This window comes from Enhydra lutris, unplaced genomic scaffold (assembly GCF_002288905.1).
Source record: "Enhydra lutris kenyoni isolate GAN:26980312 unplaced genomic scaffold, ASM228890v2 scaffoldscaffold6, whole genome shotgun sequence".
In the NCBI taxonomy this organism is placed as follows: Eukaryota; Metazoa; Chordata; class Mammalia; order Carnivora; family Mustelidae; genus Enhydra; species Enhydra lutris.
This window is the reverse complement of record NW_019154090.1, coordinates 17,243,093-17,267,025: the sequence shown is the minus strand read 5'-3', so window position 1 is coordinate 17,267,025 and position 23,933 is coordinate 17,243,093. Positions and strand designations below refer to the sequence as shown.

At 42.0% G+C, this 23,933-nt stretch overlaps 1 protein-coding gene across 1 annotated transcript in view; it reads right to left on the bottom strand.

Annotated features, from left to right (window-relative positions):
• LOC111141448 (protein tyrosine phosphatase, receptor type T) overlaps window positions 1–23,933 on the bottom strand; it is a 706,124-nt gene that overhangs the window by 381,931 nt on the left and 300,260 nt on the right. The window contains exon 7 of the mRNA XM_022494012.1: window positions 7,909–8,018. Within this exon, the coding sequence (XP_022349720.1) occupies window positions 7,909–8,018 (110 nt within the window). The remainder of the gene's footprint in view (window positions 1–7,908; window positions 8,019–23,933) is intronic.

Genomic DNA, 23,933 nt, shown 5'->3' with positions numbered 1-23,933 from the left:
CAAGCTGGGTTTATTTAGCTAGTATTTGGCTAGAATAACATATCAGAGTGAATTTATTGGATTCATTTTATGCAGTATTTTCCCCCAACCCTGTATGTGCATTAGAATTTCCTGAAGAACTTAAAAAACAAAACGAACAAACAAACAAACAAAAACGCATGGATAAAGACTCTTTCTCAGAGATTTGGATTAATTTGAATTCAGTGAGACCCAGGCATCCATCTTCCATCTATCCATTTATGTATCTAACTACCTATTTATTTGTGTATGTTTTGGGGCTCTCAAGATAGGATTCTAATCTTCAGCCAACCTTGAAACCACTAAAATTGTTAGACAAAACTTTCACCATTACCCCTTGTTAAAACAAAGCACACATCTACACATTCACCCAAGGAGTATTTACTGAGCACACACTACATGCAAATTTCTGTTTTAGGTCCTAAATACACACTGAAAAGCAAAAACGTAAGTGGCTGGCATCAGTTCAAGACCAAAGGCTCTTGCACCAGATAACAAGGGAAGAATCACTGATATAGTTCAATTCTGAAGGTCATCTGCAGACAGAATTCCATCTTGCTCAGGAAGGCTGTTTTTTGTTCCATTCAGATCTTTGCCTGACTGGGTGAGGCCCACAAACACGGTGGAAGCACCTGCTTTACTCCAAGTCCATCGGCTTAAATGCTAATCTTCTTCGAAAATACCCTCACAAAAATATCCAGAGTAATGTTTGACCTCATATCTGGGCATCTCGGTTCAACCAAGTTGACACATCAAATAACCATCACGTGGCCCATGCCCTTATGAGCCTAGAGGTCCCAGAGATGACCCAAAAGCAGACAAACAATGGGAGTTCAGATTGTGAAAATGGTAGGGAATATAGAAGCAAGTTGTTGGATGAAGTGGACGGGAGAGGGAAGGCGTCTCTTGGAGATGAGTAAGAGGAAGGAGCCAGTCGTGAGAACTATAACGTGACAAGTGCTACAGGCAGAAGCAATGACATCTGCAAAGCCACATGAGCTGCAGAGAATTCGGTGGGATTGAGAAAATCACAGAAGGCCAGGGAGGGGGACCGGTACACAGAAGACAAGGGGAAGAGGGACAAGGGATGACATTAGAGGCAGGCAGGCAGGCCCCAATCATTAAGACCAAGCCAAATTAGGAAAGATATGTGATTGGATTTACCTGTTAAGGTGTTCTGTCTGGCTGCAGAGTGCAGTGGAATCGTGTGAGTGGGGGTTAGGGGATGGGTAGGGAGGTCCTGAAATGATCCAGGCATCGGTGAGTGATGGAGATGGGACCACATGACCTAACCTCTGTCTATTTCGGCAGGAGGAGCAATCAAACTTTCCAGAGCATGAGATGTATGGCAGGCGGGGAGGAATGAATGATTCCCACATTTCTGGCTTAAACAATTCAAAAGAAAGAAGAGCTTTTTTTTTTTTTCCTAGTTAGAGCCTGGCTCAAGTTATACCTAATAACCGCCCGCATTATGCAAATTGTATATCCTAATTAACGTAGATCCAGCCTGAATTATGCAAATTCTTGCTTGGGCTGTGTTAGTCACTTCCTCTTATACCACCTTCTGCTCATCAGGACCACATTCCATAGCCCCCCTCCCCTCCACCTACCACCCCTCTGTGGACCAGAGCCATGTCTGAGTCTGGGGAAGAACAGGCCCTAAGGGACCATTGTAGCCAAGCCAAAGGACAAGAGGAAGGTGTGCCTGGTGAGTCGGCACCTCCTGAGGGCCTCCTTCTGTGAGAGCTGGCTGGGAAGCCCAAGCCTGCAGCCAGCCCCCCTCTCTCCATCCCCATGTGCCTGCTCCAATCCCAGGCGGAACCCCTCCCCGTATCAGCCTTCTCATCATGTGCTCTGACGGAATGTGGATTTCTGGGGCCCGTACTTTTTGCTTAGACCAAACCCAGCCATCTGTATGCTGGAAAAATATTGACAACCCTCTGACCTATCGTACCTTTTCAAAGCGCTCCCACACGGGAATGCCGCCTTACTTTATGGAGGCGAAGTCTGTGTTTTATTTAACTCGGAAGGCCAGGAGCCTAGAATAGCTTGCAAGATAAATGTCAATCAACTCCAGCATAATCAAGACACCCATTCCTGCCTCATTAGGGTCCTCTCATTCCCTTTAAGCTTCTCAGATTTATACACTGTAATTAGAAACTTGGTGATTCTCAGGGCTCCACAGCAAGGCTTACTGGGAAGTTTCACGTGTCTGAATTTTAAATATTTTCACACTTCGTTAACCCAGTTGCCAGTGTAACATCTTCTGGCCCAGTTCCCTCACACTGTGTGGTTTTTATTTTTGGACAGAGACGAGAACAATTAATTGAATTGAAACATGTATTGATTACTGTTTTTCATGAGCTCCGAACAGCTTGCCTCTGAATGATTTTATTGAAGAGTTTTTAAACAATGGGCTGGATTGTTTCCTCTGTGACCCCATTCTGGCTGCAAGTGCCCGTCTACAGTTGCGAGGGTCTGTTTTGGGAGAGTTGTGTCGTTCGTGAGAGCTGAGTCGGAGTGGGAGAGGCCACGCCAACCTTCACATGCAGGCCCCGGACAGGGGAACCCTGCTATCTCGTTCAAACCCAAGCAGGGTTCTGGAAAAGTCTAGGGAAATGGCTTGATGTCCACATCCCTGGTGAAGCCACTCAGCCCTCAGGTCCCATGTGAGCAGAGATATTACTCTGTCCATTCAGTGGCTACGTGGAAGGATCCTTCCTTCAAGGCCTGCAGTGTTTTCATTAAGCAGAGCTTCCTGGGTCCGAGCGCTGAACTTGTAAGCTGTCTTAGGCCAGTGTTTCTCATATTTGCATGTGCACATGCGTCATCGGGAGATCTTGTTAAAATACAGACTCTGATTCCGTGGGTCTGGGCTGGAGCCCGAGATTCTGCATGTCTGATGTTGATCTGCTGGTTTGTGGCGATGAGGCTTCCGACATTACCCAACTCTGAGCACTATGTGTCACGGTGTTAGGAAACTGATCACAGAGGTGCACTCTGTATGTTGCACTAAAGTACAAATCCCCAAGGATCTGAGGCCATGGTCTAATTCATCCTAATGCCTCCTGTCACAGTGAAGGTGAGCCTGGCTTTGGTGGGTTCTGAGGAGCACTCTGAGCTCCCACTTCAGTGAGCAGGGAGAGAGGTCGTAACTTCTGGAAGTATTAGACTGCTTCACAGCCCCAGAGGGGCATTAGGCTGAGGGCTAGACTCCCGTTCCTTAGGGAAGGGAGGTCCATGATCTCATGGTCCATGGCTCCAGGGAGCATATCTAGATAAGAGCTCCTGACTGAAAAAAAGGCATCAAAGACCAGGTTAGCAGCAGGAAAGAGGCAGATGTGACAAAGTTCTTGTGTCTTCCATCTGGGTACAAGATCTTCCCATAAGGAGCTGAGCCCTCCTTGTAGTATCATAGGAGATGGAAATGTCCTTGCCTCTGGCACCTTTTCCAGATGTCTCCAAGATGCCTGTGTACCCACAGCCCATTAGCCACACAAAAGCCAGGTAATCTTTTAAAGAATATAAATCTGATTCTTTCATTCCTCTACTTAAAATTCTCCTAGGGCTTTCTATATTTCTCAGGATAAAGCACAAACACTAGAATTCCTGCACAACCTGACCCTGCCCACAAATTTCCCACGTGATCTCATCATCATCCTCCATGGCTCCTGAAGCTATAGTCACCCTGACCTTCTTCCTGTTTGTTAAACTTGTCAAAGTCATTCCTACCCCAGGGCCTTTGCCCTAGCTGTTATTCTTCAAGTGTCATCACTGCTTTTGTGTTCAAAGACTCTGACTACAGGCAAAGTTTCAATAGCAGAGCAACTCCAAAATGAGGTATTAACCTGTGATTTTATGGATATGACATGGATTTATTTTTCTCTTGATTCTTACTCAGTTGAGGCCTGGAATGATCTGACACCATCATATTACAAAGAGGGGATGTAAGCCCAGAGAGAGAATGAGACATAACCAAAGCCACTCAGGTTTGGCAGAACTGTCTAAGGATGGACACAGAGGTTGTAACTTAGACTCATAGGGAAGGAAATTGAATTTTTAAAATTTACTTGAACCTACTATACTGAATAATATATACAATATTTACATAGTCACAACCCTCCTTCACTACATCCACTGCCCTTCTTCTTGACTTTTCACTTTGCCAAGTCCAAGATTATATATAGGACGGTACAGAGAATCCTAGATTGATTTCTCTTCTATTTGTGTTAGCCTATTTTTCTTTGTCACAAAATATACTGTTTGAGACCAGAAGAGGGTGATTTGTAATTTATGGGTTCCTCTCTAGAAATTACAACCAGATCCTAATTTTAAAATCAAATTGGTTTCATCTAATTAAATTTGGAAATTGCCTCATAAACACATACTCTGTTATAAATGTCTTTAAAAGCAAGGTCTCCTGCTTGTGAGCTGGGGCAGGAATGGGTTGAACCCAGCGTGGAAGGGACTCCCTGTTTCTCTACTCAGGAGGACATAGTCTCATATCAATTGCTGAAATTTTTTTAAAAGATTTTATTTATTTATTTGACTGAGAGAGAGATCACAAGTAGGCAGAGAGGCAGGCAGAGAGAGAGAGAAGCAGGCTCCCCACTGAGCAGAGAGCCCAATGTGGGACTCGACCCCAGCACCCTGAGATCTTGACCTGAGCTGAAGGCAGAGGCTTTAACCCACTGAGCCACCCAGGCGCCCCAACTGCTGAAATTTTCTAAGCAGTGGTGTGGTCTAGAGCACTACTGAGCCAACATTCATGCCCATCTGAACCATCCGGGAATCTCGTTCACATGGAGACTCTGATTTAGGAGGTCTGGTGGCGCCTGAGATGCTATATTTCTAACCAGGTAATGCTGCCAGTCCATGGGCCACACTGAGTAAGTGGTAAGGCATTCACACTTGAATTCAGGACCCACAAATTTGCCACCTCAGCTCTGTGACCTTGTTCTCCACACTTGACCTCTCCGACATTCAACTTCCTTATCATTATGTACTGTGAGAGCTAACGTTTACTGATGCTATTTTTAAAATGCCAAACACAGCATTAAACATAAATAGATATTTACAGATCAGTGTAAATGAGAGGCTACTTGATGTGCCCACGGTTACACAGCACGCAAGGAGCAGAGCTAGTGTTCAAAACTAGGCTATTGGACTTCAAAAGCCAGCATTCTTACTTTCTGAGGCTCCACTAACTTGTGAAGCACATGGTCACAGGCATGCTTTTTTTAAAAAAATATTTTATTTATTTATTTGACAGATCACAAGTAGGCAGAGAGGCAGGCAGAGAGAAAGAGGAGGAAGCAAGCACCCCGCTGAGCAGAGAGGCCGATGCGGGGCTCGATCCCAGGACCCTGAGATCATGACCTGAGCTGAAGGCAGAGGCTTTAACCCACTGAGCCACCCAGGCGCCCTGCCATGTTTATGCTCAAAATACAATGACCTCAGCCCATGACCTCTTTGGCTCCTTTCACGACAACATCCAAGAAGCATAGCATACTCCCGAAAGGTGACCTCCAGAGCTCACAAACAAGTCACACAGCTACAGCCTTCCATCCCTGGCTCTCTGTAATCACAGCCCAAAGAGCAGCCAAAAAGCTACCTGAAGGTGTCCTGCAAGAGCTTTGTCCGGGACAAACCATCGCAGAAATGCCAGCATCCCCAGTGACTGGTCTTAGAAACTGCACAAGATTCAGGGCTCACACGCAAGTGAGAAGAAGGGTGCCCTGTGCCAGTCTATGCCCACCTTGGTGCCCAGAGCTCCAGAGAGTGTGCGGTACAATGAGTCCTCAACTTTGAGGAACTATTGCTCAAACAGGGCGTGCCACTCACGGCTGGGATTACTCTCTCGCTCTCTCTCCATCTATGCCTCTCTTCTTCTCATAGACCGGCACGAGCTGCTTTCCCAACCCAGCCCAGCGTACATCCCATTAGAGGAAGAAGTACGCAGCTCCCGAAGAAGAAGACAGTCTGTGCAGGGATAGGACTCTTCCTTCCACATGACCGAGCCCAGTGGTTTCCAAGTGCAGCTAGGCACAAGGACTAGGGCCTTTTCAGGACAAAGTTGTCCTCAATTCAAGGCAGAAAGAGAGAAAATAAGGAGACTCATGAGTTATTCATAAAGCTAAATTTATGCAATTTGAAGGACTGCCTTTTATTCTTAAATTATGTCCTTTCTGTATTTTTGAAATGATGTCTTTTATGAAATGATATTAATAAAAAATGGTAAAGAACTGTATGTTGGTCCTCCAAACGTTTTGAAGTGTTACTGGCCTGTGAATTCCAGAAGTCTTGAACATCTGGCATAGAGAGCCATTTATGTAATAATACCAAGTAACTTAACTCCCAAAGTTCTGGGTCCCTTCCCTCTGCTTTACAAAGAGCTGGTTGCCACACACCATGGGTGTCTATTTCACTTGTATGGGGGGCTGGTATCACAAAGAATGACAGGTTGCTTTGAAATGATGGGTCTTTGTTTCAGGTGAGGACCCGCTATTCCCTGGTGAGGTACTACTGAGCACATTCTGGGCAAAGTCGATATGGCCCCTCCCCTCCTCTAGCAAGTTCCCCAGGAAGGAAGCTTCTCCCAACCATGTGGCCCAAGATGGAGCCTTAGGCAGCTCTTCTTTAGGGGAATGCTGGATGTGGTGAGCTAAGGCATCTTCCGGAGGTGTTTTCTTTAGCACCATACATGGTGGATGGCATTCTCCTTTCTCAGAGAGCTCTGGGATCCTTCCAGGTCTCTCTAGAGAGCTCCTGTGTCCATCAAATTCACCTAACTGTTTCTCCCTCACCACTGCTCTTTGACTTTCCTCCCTTACGTGGGGATGTTCTTTCCCAGCTCACTCTCAGTGTACCTCAGGACCTCTCACTGCCTTCCCGCATGAGCCCTTGGTGTCTGCAGTGCATTTCAGCCCAGGGGTGCTGGGAACCTTGCCCACCTCAGACCCTCCAGTGGGGCCTGGAAGCAGCCATCACCACTTCCATTTTGCAGAGGAGGAAGCGGGCCTGGAGAGGGGAAGAACTGCCAGAGGTCACGTGAGACTGTGGATGCTGGGCTCCATCCCTGCAGCTCTGGCTTCCACGCTCTTCCCTCTGCACCTCTGCACTGCTGAGCTCTCCGGGGGGTCTCCAGATATGCAGGGGCAGGGCGGGGGAAGGGAGGAGAGTCAACTTTGACCCCATCTCAATACCAGCATTCAGCCCAATCTGCCTTATTGAAGGTTTGTTGCTTGTGTCTGTTTTGCAGTGGACTTCTACACACTTTGTTCTAAGTTGGAAAGTTTTCAGGAAGCCACGTGGTGTTGGCTTGATGGATGCCTTCCTGCCGGAGGGGGTTCTGTTCCCCCTCTGATAGGATAAGGCCCTGCTGATGCTGGGAGGGTGCTTTCTGACACCATCACCAGAGCAGCAATAAAATACGCTGTGGCTGCAGTGATATGAGGGCTCAGGAATCACATAGCCCCAGGGCAGAGACTGACATTGGGATTCTCCTGGAAGCCCAGAAGCTGGCAGGTATAGGATGAGTATCAGGGGAGCACTGTGGTTTTCCAGACAAACTGAACTGTCCTACTGTTGGCCAGGCAGGGGTCTCCTTGGCTATGCCGGGACAGTCTGCCTCCCCGGGTGCCGACTCCCTTCTCAAGACATCAGTCATGACTGCAGTGTGCGGTGTGTCCAGTTTTCTTTGTCACTGGGGCTGTCAAGCAGCTCGGCTGTATGCCCTTGTGTCTCCTTCCCACTACATTGTTGAGTTGTGTCTCTCACTCACCTTCAAGCCCTCAATGGAGTTTGCACGCAGGAGGCATGCACCCCACTTCAAACTGACGCAAACTGAACAAAGCCAAGCTAAGTGATATAGCAAAAGGGTCTTCCTACCTCATAGAGTGTGATGACCCCGTTAGTCTCGTTGGGAGGCTTCCACTGGATGTAGATCTTCTCCTCAAAGGGCCCTCCTTGGATGGATTCTAGGGGAACAGCTCCTGGAACTACAGAAGGGAAAAGTTAGGAACCTGATGTCACCTTCCATCCCGTTTCCCAGCCCCATTGACCTAGAACAGCAGTTAGCCAAGCTTTCCTATGAAGAATCAGATAATGAATACTTAGGGCTTCGTGGGCATACAGTCTTTGTCACAATTGCTCAGCTTTGTGTTTTAGCACAAAAATAGCCACAGACAATCCAGAAATAAATGGGTGTGGCTGTGTTCCAATAAAACTTTATTTAAAAAAAAAAACAACACTAGACTGCTGTTGACCCATGGGCCAGAGTTTGCTAACCCCTCTCCTGGGTCGTCAATGGTCTTTTATCTTGCAGACTGAGCAAGTCGGACCTTGAATTAAACTGACCAGCACAGGGAGGACATCAGTAGGCACCAGCACTCCTGGCGGGTGGGATTCTAGAATCAGACTCTTGCCTTAAGATTAGTAACTGAGGTATGCAAAGTGAGCTTCACTACCATTTTCTTGACCTTGCCAAGTTGTCTCCAACTATAGGCAGGGGTCTCCAACTATTCCTCAGGTTCCTAATTCCTGAATCCAGCAGGATCTATGCGTCTTGAAACCTCAGTCCAATTACGAGAAGTCTGTCTCATTCCAAGAAGGCAGCTAGTTTGTCTCACTGCTGAGTCCCCATTGCCTGCCACATGGTAGAAGCTTAATAACCACTTGCTGGTTGGTCGAGGAGGTGAATAAATGACCCATGCCAGCAATGTGCCCTAATGAGCAAATCCTTTCCTAGGCTGTTTCTGCACCCAGGTCAGTTTTCCTGGCAGCATCCTCCTGCTGGATTCCGGCATCATTATGACAGTCTGGAAGATACTGAACCATAAAATAAATGATTCTCCAAACTTCCAGTTATAACCCCCTAGGGAATCATGAATACATGTAAATCGTTACCGGATCTATTTATATTTTGGCATTATAAAAGCAGGCACTTTTACTAAGCACTTACTCTTGGATCAGAATTTTACATACATTATTTCATCTAAGCCACAAAACAGCTCTGCCCAGTATGTATTATCTCGTTTGTGCTGATAAGGGAACTGAGGCTAAGAGAATTAAATAACTTGCTCAAGGTCATCCGACTCTTAAGTTGTAAAGAGGGAACTGAACACCTGTCTGTGAGCTTCAAAGCATATACTCTTAATCATCACGCTATGCCTCTCTCGATATAGCCTTGGCCATATGTTGCAATCAGTTCCCTATTGTTAAATTAAAATATATTTAGTTTTTCTCATTATGGACATGATACACAGAATTTGTTGAATATTAAGAATATACAGATAGGGTAAAAAAAGAAAAGAACAAAATCACTCACAATCCCCATAACTGGAGATATTTTTCCAGTATTTTCATACCTATGCATATACATATTTTGAAAAATTAAACTCCTACAGCGCATAGTCTGTTGTGACCTTCTTTTATCACTGAACGAAACACAGATTTAAAAAAAAAATCCTTAAATGTTCTTTGGGGCCATGCATTTTAATGCCCCATTATAGTCACCATTATTATTGGGCATTAAAATTGGTTCAAATTTTTTATGACTATAAGTAACACTGCAATGAGAATTCTTATAAATAAGTATTTTCATGAAACTCTGCTGATCTCCCTAAGAGAAATTCTTGGAAATTAATTTATTGGGCCAAAGTAGATGAACTATTTTATTTTTAAGGCTTTTGACATGTCTTGTCAGATTGCCTTCCACAGAGTTTGTACCATTCTGAGCTCCCCAAAAGAAGAACATGACTATTCCCCATCCTTGCCAACACTGACTATTTAAAAAATTAAGTGTATGTGTGTGTATCCTTTTTTGAAAACTGGAGAGTGCAGGTTTTTTTTTTTTTTCAGTTTAATTGGCCATTTGCATTGATTCTTTTATGAACATGCTCTTTATACCCTGTTCTCATTTTCCTCTATGGTTCTTCATTTTTGTCCATCGTTGTCTTATGGGTTTGTAATTATAATCTGTTTTTAAAGATACAAGATTTTTTTTGCATGGATTACAAATATTTTTGTCAGTTTTTCACTTGCTTCTTGACTCTTTAAGGTATCTAGAAGTTTCTAAGTTGTCAGATCTCTAATTGCTTTCCCTTATCTATTCATCCTTGTCACAAACATCAGGACTTTGAGGTAAGCGCACAAAGTATTGGGAGAATTATAACAAGCAGAGAAAATCTAGTCTGGTAAGTCAGGATGCTAAGTGGAAGATAAAAGACAATGGATTAGTAAAAGTTTCTAGGGTGAAAGTGTGGGGGGTAGGTGTTGGAATGTGGTGAGTCACTTTGTGAGGGCAACAGTGGAAGAAGCAAGGCCATCCTGGAAAGAAAGGACGGTAATTCGTCAACGGGGTGACGGTGGTACAGAAAAGCAGCAGTTGGTGCCGGAGATTTGCAGCTGCTTAGCGAATGTGATTTGGTGGTGATGGATAAGGGTGAAACAGGGAAGCGCTATGTCAAGAAAAAAGCCAGCTTATCTGTTTTTAGAGCGGTCAGAGTGCTGTTCATAGAAAGGGAGCCTTAGAGGAGGGCTAGTTTTGGAAAGGAAGCTGGTGGGTTTTGTGATGCTTTGTTTGAGGTATGTGTAGAACACCTAAATGGCAACACTAAGTAGCAGTTGGACAGATGAGATTGGGTGACTGCTTAGAAGGGAACCAAAAAGCAGGTCCAGGACTAAGCCAAGAGGAACTACAATCTTAACAATCAAAAGGAAACGAAGAAACTGAGAAACCGAGAAGCCATGATTCAGAGAGGAACCTCTGAACCAAGAATGAGGGCTGTCATGGACGTAGTTGAAGGGGGATCTAGAAGGGACTGGTTCACAGTAATGGATGTGACTGGATAGTCATGGAAACTGTGAGCTTCAATTTGCCCACTGAATGTATTGTCTTCAAGGTTACCTGTGAATTACACAAGAATAACTGAAGGGGAAAGCTGGCCTCACAGCCCTCCTTCTGTGGATGGAGGAGAGAGCCAAAGGTGAGGGACTGCGCCCACACAAGTCAGCGATTTGGGCCACGAGGGGCAGGGATGCAAGAAGAGCAGGGATGGACTATGGGCCACATCAGTAGCCCCTATGCCCCATGGGCGGGAGAGGTTACGGCGGAATGGCAGGCGATCAGGAAAAATCCAAAAGTGAAGTAAGAGGTAGAAGAGTGGAAAAGAGACAGGAAATGACTAGAGTGGTTCTGTCCTGAAAAGACAGGAATGGTGGTGGGTGGAAAGAAAGCACCTTCCCTCTTGCAAGAGAAGACAAGAAAATGTGCAGCTGCTTTGGAGAAGACACGTTGAGGTGTCCTTAGGGCTCCATCTTCTTGAGAAGCCAGAGTGAAACCATCTACCAATGGTCAGGAAATTCGAGAAGCTTTAAGAGGTGCAAAGTGAGCTGGACGGAGAAATGTAGAGACCAGTCTTCCCAAGGGTCTATCCGGAGGAGGCCATGAGTGTGACGATCAAGCTGCTAGCACTCAGGCGACCTGTTCTCCTCCAATTCCAGTTTGGAGGAAATTCTCTTTCTCACCCCAGGTCAGAAGAAGGATCATCTCTATGTTCTTCTACGGGATTTATCCCCACCTTCCTTTTAAACCTAACTCATTAATCCATCTGGAATGTATTTTATATACTGCACAAAATAGAAATCTAAGTACCATTCTTTACAGTTTTCTTAGGACAATTAAATGACCAGTCAGAACTTTCCCCAGTGATTTAAAATGCCATTTTACTAGCATGTCCGATGATTTTATAAGCTGACATGTGTTGTGTGGCTCCCTGTTCTGTTTCACTGAGCCCCAGCCACTTATTCTGACAGTATCTTTCTGCTGTGTTCATATAACACGTTTGAATAGTTGACAGAAAAAAGCTCTTTTCTTTTATTATTCTTTTGTGAAGTTTCCTGGGCTCTCACTATCCATTTGTTTTTCCAGAAGAGCTTTGGAAAAATTTTACAAAACTTCAAAAATGTTCCAGTCAAACTTTTGTTCCAGTTGTATTCTTTACTTCTCTGAGGGGCAAATGACGTCTTTTTGTAATGGGTCCTCCCACCAGTAATGCTGCCTAAATCTTCACCTATTAATGTTCCTTTTTCGTCCCTCCCTTAAAAATCTGTTTTTAAAATTTCTTACAAATTGCATTCCTAGGACCTTATTGCTTTTGTTCATATTACTTTCGCCTCTATTAAAAAGCTTCTCTTGTGAAATCTGTCATAAGACAAAAATACATGGAATAAATGGTAAAATAAAATAATTATGAAGTGAACACATATGTACCCACTATTCCCTCTAAGAAATAAAATATCACTGTTTCACTGAAGCACCCTGTGTATCTGATTCTGCTGACTTCTCTCTCCCCCATCCAAAAACAAAAACCAAAAACAATCATGTAACTAACCTGAACTTTATGTTAATCATTCTCTTTATTTGGAGTTATAAATATATACATGATCCTAAGACATCATTTTGTTTCTTCTGGCTTTCTTATACATACATACATTCTTATACATACATACAAATCATTATATGATTTGCATTTGTCACTCGACATTGAGATTCATCTGTGTTGAAGCATGTGTTTTATTTTATTCATTTTATGAATATAGTCTTATTTTTCATTCAGTAGATGGTGAGATGTGCTATCGATGGATGATAGGATGACTTCTCAGAAGAGCTAACTTAAAACACAGCACCTATGAATATTTTTGGATATTCAGTTGAATATTTATAGATTTCATTTAGGTGTACCTGGGAATAGGATAGGTAGACTAAGGGTATAAACTTCTTCAGCTTTACTGAATAAAGTCAAATTGTTTTCCAAAGTGGGGGTAACAATTTATACTCCCTCAATATTCTGAAAGTTCCCACTTCTCTAAATCCTTACAAACACTTAGTATTGTCAGATTTTAAAATTCTAGACCAACTAGTGAGCATGAACTCACACTTCATTGAGGTTTTATTTGGTTTTAATGATTTCCTTTTAGCTTTATTTACTAAAGAGGTTTACTAAATAAACATCTTTGTTTATTGAACATTACTATCCTTTTCTTATTTACTTGTAGGTGTTCTTTGTATATTCATTCTTGTTACTAATCCTTTTATTGGCTATGTGTGCTATAAAAATCTTCTCTCACTTCGTGTGTTTTCCTTTTCTTTTTACGCTACCTTTGGATAAAGATCAATTATTTATTTCAATGAAGTCAAATTTATCAGATCTTTTCTAGACAAGGAAAGAGAAAGACTTAGTAACTTGATTTCAGTAATCATTTCACAATGTATATGTATGTTAAATCATGCTGTTGTAGATCTTAAATATATACAATTTTATTTATCAAGTATACCTTGATAAAGCTGGGAAAAAAACCAATAGACTCAGTAGCACATGCTATTGGTGTCCTGCCCATACACTAGTGCTTACTGCAAAACATCTGTTACTCTACCTGAAGGCTGTGAAAGCAAATTGGTTTCTATGCAGGGTAAGCACAAAGTCTCAGAGAGTTAATGCCCCTAAAACATCCTTCAAGCAATGAATGACAAGAAGTTAATGGATGAGTATCCTAGTCTCCTCACTGTTTGGTTGGGTTAACTACATGACATATTCTATATTTACTTTTCAAACTACCTCCAATAAAAGTGACTATTATATTGTTGTGGTGGTAGTGGTTGTCTCCAGCCCAATGAGAACCATTATTATCATAAAATACAAAACCAAAAAGAGGAAAGCAAAATTAAAAAGTAAAGGTGAAATTTAAAAACATGGAAAAATGCAAACTCCTCCTTTTAAAATACTTAATCTTTGTTTCTATAATTATCTTGTCATGGAGCAGGAAGATTTCATAAGTCACTGCTGGTCTCTGGATCACACTTGGAGTGGCATGATTCTAAAACACAGTTATTGACAAGGTAATTTTCTTGATAACACACTAATATTGGCTTCCTTCCATCCATTACCACTTCCTAATTCAACTACTTGCATTTGAATCATTATCCCAGGGTTAGATAAACTTAAGCAAAAATAATAAACTCCAACAAAAAAATATTGCTTAAGAAATACTTTCTCTTAGGTCATAAGAATGTTTTCTTAAATTATCTTCAAATAATTTTAAAATTATGACTTTTGTAAAATGTCTTTGACTCATTTGTAATTGTGTTTTCATGTATGGTGTGAGGCAGGGATCCAATTTCAATTCTTTTCCCTATCCTACCACCACTTAACGAAAAAGAAAAACTTATTTACTCAACTGATCTCCATGCTACCTTTGCCTTCCATCACATTTCCACATACATATGGGTCTATTTCTAGGTTCTGTTTTGTTCACTTGTTCTATTAGACTACCCCACTATCAATACCACATCTTCCTAAGAAACAAAGATGTAGGAGTCTTGATATGTGGTGGAGCAAGGCCTGTAACTTTGTACTTCAGGTTCAGAACTCTCTTGGCTATTCTTTCTTTTTTAAGATTTTATTTATTTATTTGTCAGAGAGAGAGAGAGAGAGACTGAGCATAAGCAGGGGGAACAGCAGGCAGAGGGAGAAGCAGGCTCCCCGCTGAGCAGGGAGCTGCATGTGGGGCTTGAACCCAGGACCCCAAGATCATGACCTGATCTGAAGGCAGACACTTAACCAAATGAGCCACCCAGGTGTCCCTCTCTTAGCTATTCTTGCCTTTTCTCTGGCATATATATTTTAGGATGACCTTGTACATTTTTTTTTAAATGTCTTGTTTCTGTATTGGAATGGCATGAACTATCGATCAAATGGGAATAATTTAGGTCTTTCTATATCATGTCTTGATAATATTGAGTTTTCCCACCCATAAACATGGCATATCTCTCATTTAGGTTTTTTTTTTTTTTAAATCTCATTCAGTTCTTTATACAACACTTATATATACTCTACATCTTGAAATCTTATGTTAGGTTCATTCCTAAATACCCTATATTTTTATGGCTATTGTAAATAGTATCTTTAAAAACATACCACATACTTATTGGGTGATTAGAAAAGCAAATTGGCTTTTAAATGCCAACTTTTGTCAAGCATGTTACATTCTCTTCCTAATTCTAATAATTTGTGTACAAATTTCTTTGGGTTATCTATGTAAGTGGTCATAGCATCACAGTTGATAATAGTTTTGTTCTTTTCCAATCTTTTAACTCTATTTAATTCTCCTGTCTTCAACCGGAGCCATCAATATGATATTTAGTGGAGATAATGGTAAGTATCTGTGTGCTTTCCAATGTTAAAGAAAATGATTTTATTATTTCATCCTCAACTATGACGTTTGCAGGTTTCTTAGTGTCCCTTTATCAGGATAAAAATCCTGGTAAACAAGGATATTTTTTATTCCTGGTAAACAAGGATATTTTCTTTTTAAATCATGCTGAGCTTTAACTGATGTTTTTTTGTGCCTATTATAGTAATGATACATTTTTGTCCCTCTCTGAGTTAATGTAGTGAATTACATTAATGGATCTACTAATGTTGAATCAATATTGATTTTCTAAAATAAATTAATATTTTCCTAGTGTATACAGCAATGGATTGTCTGCTAATATTTTGTTTGGAGTATATGCATTTAATTTTTCTTTTTCTTATAATAAGCTTGTCTGGTTTTGATATTGAGATCACACTAAAGTCATAAAATGAAGAGTCAAGTGTTACTTCTTTTTTTGTTCTTTGAAGGTACATATGTAAAACTGGAGATGCCACTGCCTTGAGTGCCTGTACTTGTAAGACCATTCCAAACTGGTGTTTTCTTTGCTGGAAAAGTTTATTAAACTACTGATTCTATTTCCCCATTTGCTGTGAAATTTTATAAGTTTTGTGTGTAGGGGGGTGAGCGAAGTTTTGGTTTATAGTTTGCCAATAATTTTTCCATGTCCCATAAGTGGTAAAATTTATCAGTATAAAAGGGTATTTAGTATCTTCATTTTATCCTTTTGTGAAATAAACACCACATGAGCATATAAAACAAATATTCATCTCATTAACTTATGAATAATCAATTTTATGCCCTCAAAAGATAATCTTAACTTCATAATAATAATGAATCTTGCTTTTCATTATAATTTTTATTTCCTAAATACATTTCTAAGCTAAATTTCTAAATACATACATCCCTAAGCTCTATAGGGTTTATTATTAAATAAAAATCCTAATATAGTAAATAGTGCTAAACTCTTACAAAGATCAGTCTGGGAGAACTAGCCTCTTTACATTATTGACTTCCACTCCATGTACACATTCTACCCCAGCATTTATTTATATATTCTAGTGAGAATGTGGATTAGTGTTTTATTCTGTTTTTAAATCTTGCTTCTTGCTATAATGCTCAGGGGACATTTGCTTTGCATTATCAGATTAGTCCCCTTTAATAAAAATGAAAGCTTATTTTCATCTGTCCAATAATCTTTCCTTATGCAGCCTTACAAAAGGTAGAATGAGATGGTTTACTTTGATGGGTCAAGATGTGTGTTGCTAGTGATTATCAGAGTCCCTGTTTCAAATATTTCTAACCCAGAGGGAAAGGGAAGAATTTAGATATACCCATCTATTACTTGGCCACATAAAAGGTCTATGTGCTTGAGGGTGGGGTGGGGAAGGTTTGAGAAGGAAAACAACCAGGTGGCAGGAAGCTCCTTGTCAGAGAGACAACAGTATTGATATCTTTAAGGCAGTCTTAAGTCATCTGGAACACTGCCCCTACTTGTAACTGGAGCATCTCTTCCCAAAGCTAGCCTTTCATTAAATCCTTTTCTTTTACCATATGCAGGCTTGGAGAGAGAGAGCTTTCCTTCTCTACACTGTGGACTGATATATAAAGATGGCGTCTCCTGCTCTCCAAACCCTCACTCCATCCATTCCGAGCTCCATGAGCTCACCCTTGCCTTCAGCCCTGGTCAGTCAAAGTTTGAGGGTCTCAATGCAGTTAGGCTTGGAAGCCTTTCCTCTTGGGCCCCCAGGGTGAGGAAGGGGTCTCTTTTAGTGAAGTTACTGCAAAGACATCTTTGCCCCATGGAGGTCCCCCTTCCTCAACACGGCATTGCATCCCTTCCTTCCGGCCTGGGGATGGCATCCTCTTCCAGTTCCCAGGGCAGGTTTAGTGGTGTTCTTCTCTCATTTCTTTGGGAAGGTAGTTTAAGAATCAGATTGCCACCTTGAATGGAAACTCGCACTTTTGCCCTGTGGCCCCAAAAGGCAGCACTGTGTGACAACTAAGATCACAGGCTGAGCCAGACTGTCCTGTTCTTGCCATCTCGTTGTATAACCTGGAGCAAGTTGCTTAACTTCTTTGTGCCTCAGTTTCCTTCAAAGTGGGGGATAAAAATAGTCCCTACTTGATACATCTTGTGGTGATTCAATATATCAGCATGTGTGAAGGGCTGAGCAAAGAGCCTGGCACAAAGGTGGTATTACTCTGTGTTTGCTCCTCCCCTGGTCCCATCACATTCCCTGAGAACTGCTCTAGTGTATCCTGGAGAGCACTAATATGTTTTTCTGCAGAATCAGGATTATTCCTCTTTTCCTTGGTGTTCTTGCCCCTATTCTTTCTGAACGGTGTTAGACTGCTCATCATAGAAGGCATATCCTTCCCAGAGCTCACTGAGTCTATTATTTTTTTTTTAAGATTTTATTTATTTATTTGACAGAGAGAGATCACAAGCAGACAGAGAGGCAGGCAGAGAGAGAGGAGGAAGCAGGCTCCCTGCTGAGCAGAGAGCCCGATGCGGGGCTCGATCCCAGGACCCTGAGATCATGACCCGAGCCGAAGGCAGCGGCTTAACCCACTGAGCCACTCAGGCGCCCCTCACTGAGTCTATTAAATAGCTTTCTTCAAAGCATCTTCTGATTTCTATGGTAAATAATTTTAAAATCTATTTTGTCTCTGAAGACTCGAGATTCATTCATTCAATAAGTTATTTACTGCATGCTTATTCTCTACCTGGCACTGTTCTGGATGCTTGGAAATATGCAGTAAACAAAACAGAAAAAAAATGGCCTCCTTCACGTGCATTCTAGTTAGAGAAGACAGATACTAAAATGTATACTGAAATACACAGTACATCCAGTGATAAATGCTAATGAGAGACATGAAGCAGAGAAGAGGGACAGAGTGTGGTGCCTGAGGCTTCTAGTTGTTCACAGAAAGGTCAAGGAAGATCTCCCTGAAAAGTGACATGAAACAGGTGTAGGGATCAGCCCTGTTTATTTGAGGGAGGATCATTCTTGCCAGCAGAAATGGCCCCCACAAAGGTGCTGAGGGAGGGACACAGTTGGCATTATCTGAGGAGAACCATGACTAGATCTGTGTAGTAAGGCAGAGGCAGAAGGAGACAAGGCCAGACAGGAAGCCAGAAGTAGTTGTAGCCACATGGGACCCCGAGAGGCACTGTAAGGACTAGGGCTTTTCATATCAGTGACATGAGAAACCGCTGGAAGGTTCTGAGCAGAGGGGTGATGATATGATTTGCCTCATAGTTTAACAAGATCATCCTGGCTTCTGTGCTGAGAAAAGAGTGTAGGGGCCAGAGCTGAAGCTGAATGATCATTTAAGAAAGTACTGTAATAATCCAGGTTGGATATCACAGTGGCTTGGACCAAAGAGTGAGGATTAGAGTCTGTAAGCAAAGGTCGAGGTCATGCTATCGAATGCAGGATAAGCCAAGAGAATGTGCTGATGGATGGAATGTGGGAAGTGGGCAGGGTTACTGCTTCACCCAAAGCAGAAGGGTGCCAACCACAGAGAATCCACGTTGAAAGGCACTCAAGGGCTTTAGGTGTGATAAAAGTGAGCAATCAAGATTTCTGACTCAAACCACTAATAAAAGGCAGTTGGCATTAATGGAGATGGAGAAGACTGTGGGAAGAATGAGTTTGGTGGTGGTTGAGGGATGATCAGGAAGTCAGCTCTGGACGTGTTTAATTCCAGAGACCGATTAGCAATCCAGCTGGACAGGCTAAACAGGCCGTTGGATAAACGAATCTGGAGGGCATGGGAGAGGTCCAGCCCCGAGATACCAATTGGGGAAAACATTAGTATATCATTGGATTGTAAAACCAAGATATTAGAGGAAATAATTAGGAGGAATCAGTGTGGATCAAGGGTCAGCAAATCATGGCTACAGCCAAATTCAACCAGCTGCTTGTTTTATCAATAAAATTTTATTGGAACCCCGGCACATACATTCATTCCCACCGTCAGAGTGAGATAGTTGAGATGGAGTTTACAGAGGTATATAGGTTCTTCCAAAATGGCCCCTTGCCCATGCCTAACAGAAATTTTGCAAAGATCCTTGCTTTGGTTTCTTTCAAGTTACACTCCCTTGGTTAAAATCTGCATTCCATGTCTGATACTGGCCCCACACTGCTGAGTGTGGGCTCTCGGTAGAGGGGAATTTGAGGGCTTTCCATACAGACTTCCAGGTAGGACACTCTAAAGGGGTTGGTGGCATTATAACCCCATTTCGCAGACGGGGACACTGCAGTGCTGAGTCTGTGAGTAACAAAGATTGCCTAACAATGTAGTGAATGGAGCCGGAATGGAGCCTGCATTCTTCTGACTCTGAAGTATTTTCTGAATTCCCCCTTTTTTCCATATTCTGATCAATGTGGGTTCAGAATGGCTAAAAAAACAGTGTTGCCACCTCTGAGTGGCAAAGCCAGGTCATCTCAGCCTGGCACCAAGGCTCTTTTGGCCACCCCACACTACTGTTTCATAGGTCAAGATGTCCTTCCAACGAAGGCCTCTTACTTTCTTTTGATTCATCTGGGTCTTCTGATCCCCCTTCTCTCTCTCATTGTGGGAAGACTTCTTGGAGAAAGATTCCGCTTTCATCTTATCTTCTAATTCTATGTTACTTTAGTCGTCTTTTTTTTTTTATAATTCTTTAATGAGTCCACATATTTCCTTCCCACAATTTCATTTCTTCTTGTATCTAACAGCACAGAACTTTCCATCCTTCTGACAGAGTTCTACAACAAAGGTTAATTACTTTATAATTTCATTCCCTAAAAAAAAAAAAAGACGTACTAAAATTGCTAATTTTAACTGTGCTTCTTGTCAGTAGGTTCATGTAAATTCACTGTAATTAAACCAGATGTTTTCTTGTGCCTAAAAGTCAGGTGGTAATTTAAGGGAAATTTTCATTGCAACATAAAGGGGGACAGAGTGTAATCAAGGGAAGGTTTCTCTGCTCCTGTTTTCCTTTCTTCTTCCCGTTTTCATATTTGGGAAGTGGGGCTGGTAGTAGTGAACCCTGCAGGCAGATGTGGGAATCGAGTCAGCTCATGTGAAAGCGCAGAGCTCCACCGGGTCAGCAAAAGTGCCCATCCTGGTTCTTTTATCTATGTCTTTTTTTTCTTTTTTTTTTTTTAATTTTTGGCCTCTCCATTCCAGGGGCCATATTCGTTGGCTAGTTGGCTCATTATCAACAGACTCAGAACTAACTTAAGAAAAATCAGAATAATTTGAAAACGGTTTAAAGGTCACCAGAATCTGTACGTGTGTCTGATGGAGACAAGACAGATTTCCCAGTCTTGCTGAAGTTGTTTTTTTTTTTTCTTTTTCCGGATGAATTTTTACATTTTAAGATGTTAAATACATCTTTTTTTTGTTTGTTTTTTCCTCCTGGAGAGAGAGTGCATGCAAGGTGTGTGGCAGGGGTGTCAGGGGAGGGAACAGAGGATCTGAAGCGGGGGCCCGATGTCACAACTCTGAGATCATGACCTGAGCCAAAATCAGGAGTTGGGCACTCAACTGACTAAGCCACCCAGGCGCCCTGCAAATGTATCTTTTTAATGGAACTTTGCAGGGGTGTATTTGTAAATGTTTCACAACCAACTTCTCAGGAAAAACAAAACACCATCATGTTTGCCAGTATCCACAGTGTAAAGTCGCCAACGTGACAATTTTGAGCAATGAATATGGTATCACATAACTGAGAGGTGGGAAGACAGGCTAATGAGCAGCTCCAGCAAGCCAGAATGAGCTGGTTCTGAGTATAGACTGCTTACATTACACATATCCTCCCCTTCTTAAACAGTGACTATAAACAGGGCCCTGAGATAGGGGGAAGAGGCATGGACTTTGATATCAGTCATTCACTCACCGAACAGTTAATGAACACCAACTATGTGCTTGGCAGGCAATAAATATGTGTGTGTGTGTGTACCTAAGTACACACATGAGCACACACTATTTCAGATGATGATGAATGACAGAAAAAGTAAAGCACGGACAGTGTTGGGGAGGTTTGGTAGGTTATAGGATTATCTAATAGATGGTCAGGGGAAAGAAATCATAGGTAAGATTTTGGGATCTATTTACTGGCTCTGCCTCTTGCTGCTTGGAAGCCTGGGACAGGTTCCTTGAACTCTCCAAGCCTCAGAGTTCTCTGTCCCAAAACCATATAAATGCACCAGCATGGCAGGATTTGGCGACTCCCTGCAGGAATGAAGGATACCAGCACCATGCCGAGGTCAACACGGGCATTCAAAAACCACGACTGCATTTCTCCTTACCTTTTATAATATCTCAAGGCCATCTTTGTGAACCTCAAAAATGTACTGAGTTCTAGTTAAACGATGCTTTTAAGACCTGTTAAGTTAGGTATAGCTTTTTACCCTTCTACCAAATGACTCTGGACTGTTGCCTTGTTACTTACTGCCTTTTATACTTCTCTTCTCACTTCTCTCTTCGTTAGATTTTGTGTGCTGTTTGTTACTATTCAGCGCCTGTCCCTAGCAACATGCAGCCTCCTTCTAGCTTCCTATCAGTGAGGAACCAGATACTGAGACTTCTAGAAATGCACACAAAATACAGACACTCACTCCTGAAGACATGTCAGTCTTCCCTACGATGCAAGCCCATTTACCATATTCAATTAAGTAATATATGTATTATGCATCACTAATCATATTACATATCAATTGTTTTATTATATTGTGCACATATTATTAGTTATAATCAATTACATTTTATATACTTACTGTAAATTTTATCGGAGCCTAAAATTCCTTATTGTAAAGTAGGAAAAACAATACTGTTTGCTTTCTCATATTTGGTGTTAAGATGAAGGAAGCTACATTGCTAGTGGAAATGTAAAATGAGGGCACCTGCAATGGAATATTAGCCATCAGAAAGGATGAATACCCAACTTTTACATCAACATGGATGGGACTGGAGGAGATTAGGCTGAGTGAAGTAAGTCAAGCAGAGACAGTCAATTATCATATGGTTTCACTTACTTGTGGGACATAAGGAATAGCATGGAAGACATTACGGGAGGAGAAAAGTGAAGGGGGAGAAATTGGAGTGGGAACTGAACCATGAGAGACTACAGACTTCAGAAAACAAACTGAGGGTTTCAGAGGGGAGGGGACTGGGGGGAATGGGTTAGCCCAGTGATGGTCATTAAGGAGGGCACGTACTGCACAGAGCACTGGGTGTTATACACAAACAATGAATCATGGAGCACTACATCAAAACTAATGATGCACTGTATGGTGACTAACATAACATAATTAAAAAAAATAAAATGAGGGTGCCTGGGTGGCTCAGTCGTTAAGCATCTGTCTTCGGCTTTGGTCATTATCCCAGGGTCCTGGGATTGAGCCCCACACCAGGCTCCTTGCTCACCGGGAAGCCGGTTTCTCCCTCTCCTCTTCTCATGTTCTCACTCTCTTTCTCTCTCTCAAATAAATAAATAAAGTCTTTAAAAAAAAAAAGGAAAATGTAAAATGAGTGTCGACATCTAACAAACCTGTATGTTTGTTTCTCTTTGGACCTCAGCAATCCCACTTGTAGGAATTTGCTGTGAAAATGCAACTGTACAAACATCAAACCACGGAAGCACGAGGCTATCTGCTCCAGTATCAGTTGTCATCGCAAGTCACGGGAACAACCTCAGTGTCCACGGCACCCTATCTGAATAAACCATGATAGAGCCACATAATGAGTCCCGCGCAGCCAGCAGAAAGAATGATACAAATCTGTACACACCGAGATGGGAGTGATTTCCAGAGTATATTAAAATGAACAAAGACATGTGATGTGGCGCATATCTACTGTGCTATCTGTTGTATAAAAATAAGAGAAGGAGAAATAATTTTTACTTTTTTTTGCAAAATGAACTATCAGAAAACTAGTATCTGAAATGAATAAAAACAGTGACCTTCCAGGCGTGGATGGGAACAGTGTGAGAGACCAAGATGGCGGTGCTCCCTCCGAGGGTACTTTTTTTAAATGTAGTTTTGACTTTTGAACCACGCAACTGCTTTGAATTTAAAAGCAATAAAATTAAATCAAAAGGGTGGGGGAAGGGCAAACCTTTAAAATGAAACAAACCAACCTAACTAGGCATCACGTTGGTAATAAAATCATACAGATAAAAGACCAAGCCTTTGAACATGGTATTTTGGCTGCTTATGGAGAGAAAAACTGAAAAGAAAATCTTTAACCTAACCTGTTAGCTTTCCTGTTTGGGGGGGCGGGGGTTTGGTATTGTAATTCTGAAACTATTTTATAACGCATTGTGGGATGGAGCAAATGAAGAAACGTGCGGATGGTGAGAACCAGAGTTCTCGCAGTGGGAGGAAAGAGATCTATGCATGGAATGAGGGTAAGAGGTGATTTGAATGAGTACAACATTGTGATTTAAAACAGATAAATCATATCCCTCCGTCCTACCTACTGGAAGAGTCTAGAGGCGGTAACACCCCATCGATCAAGCTAAGATGTATATCTTCATGCCAAAATACCACTCCCCACTGAAAGCAACCAGAAATCCTTAGCTAAGTGGCTGACTTCAGGTTTGGGGCAGAGATATTACAAGGGTGATCTAGAATACTTTGTTACGGCAGAAGAAAGCAAGAGTAATGAGAACATGTCAAAAGAACCTAGGAGTCAACCCACTA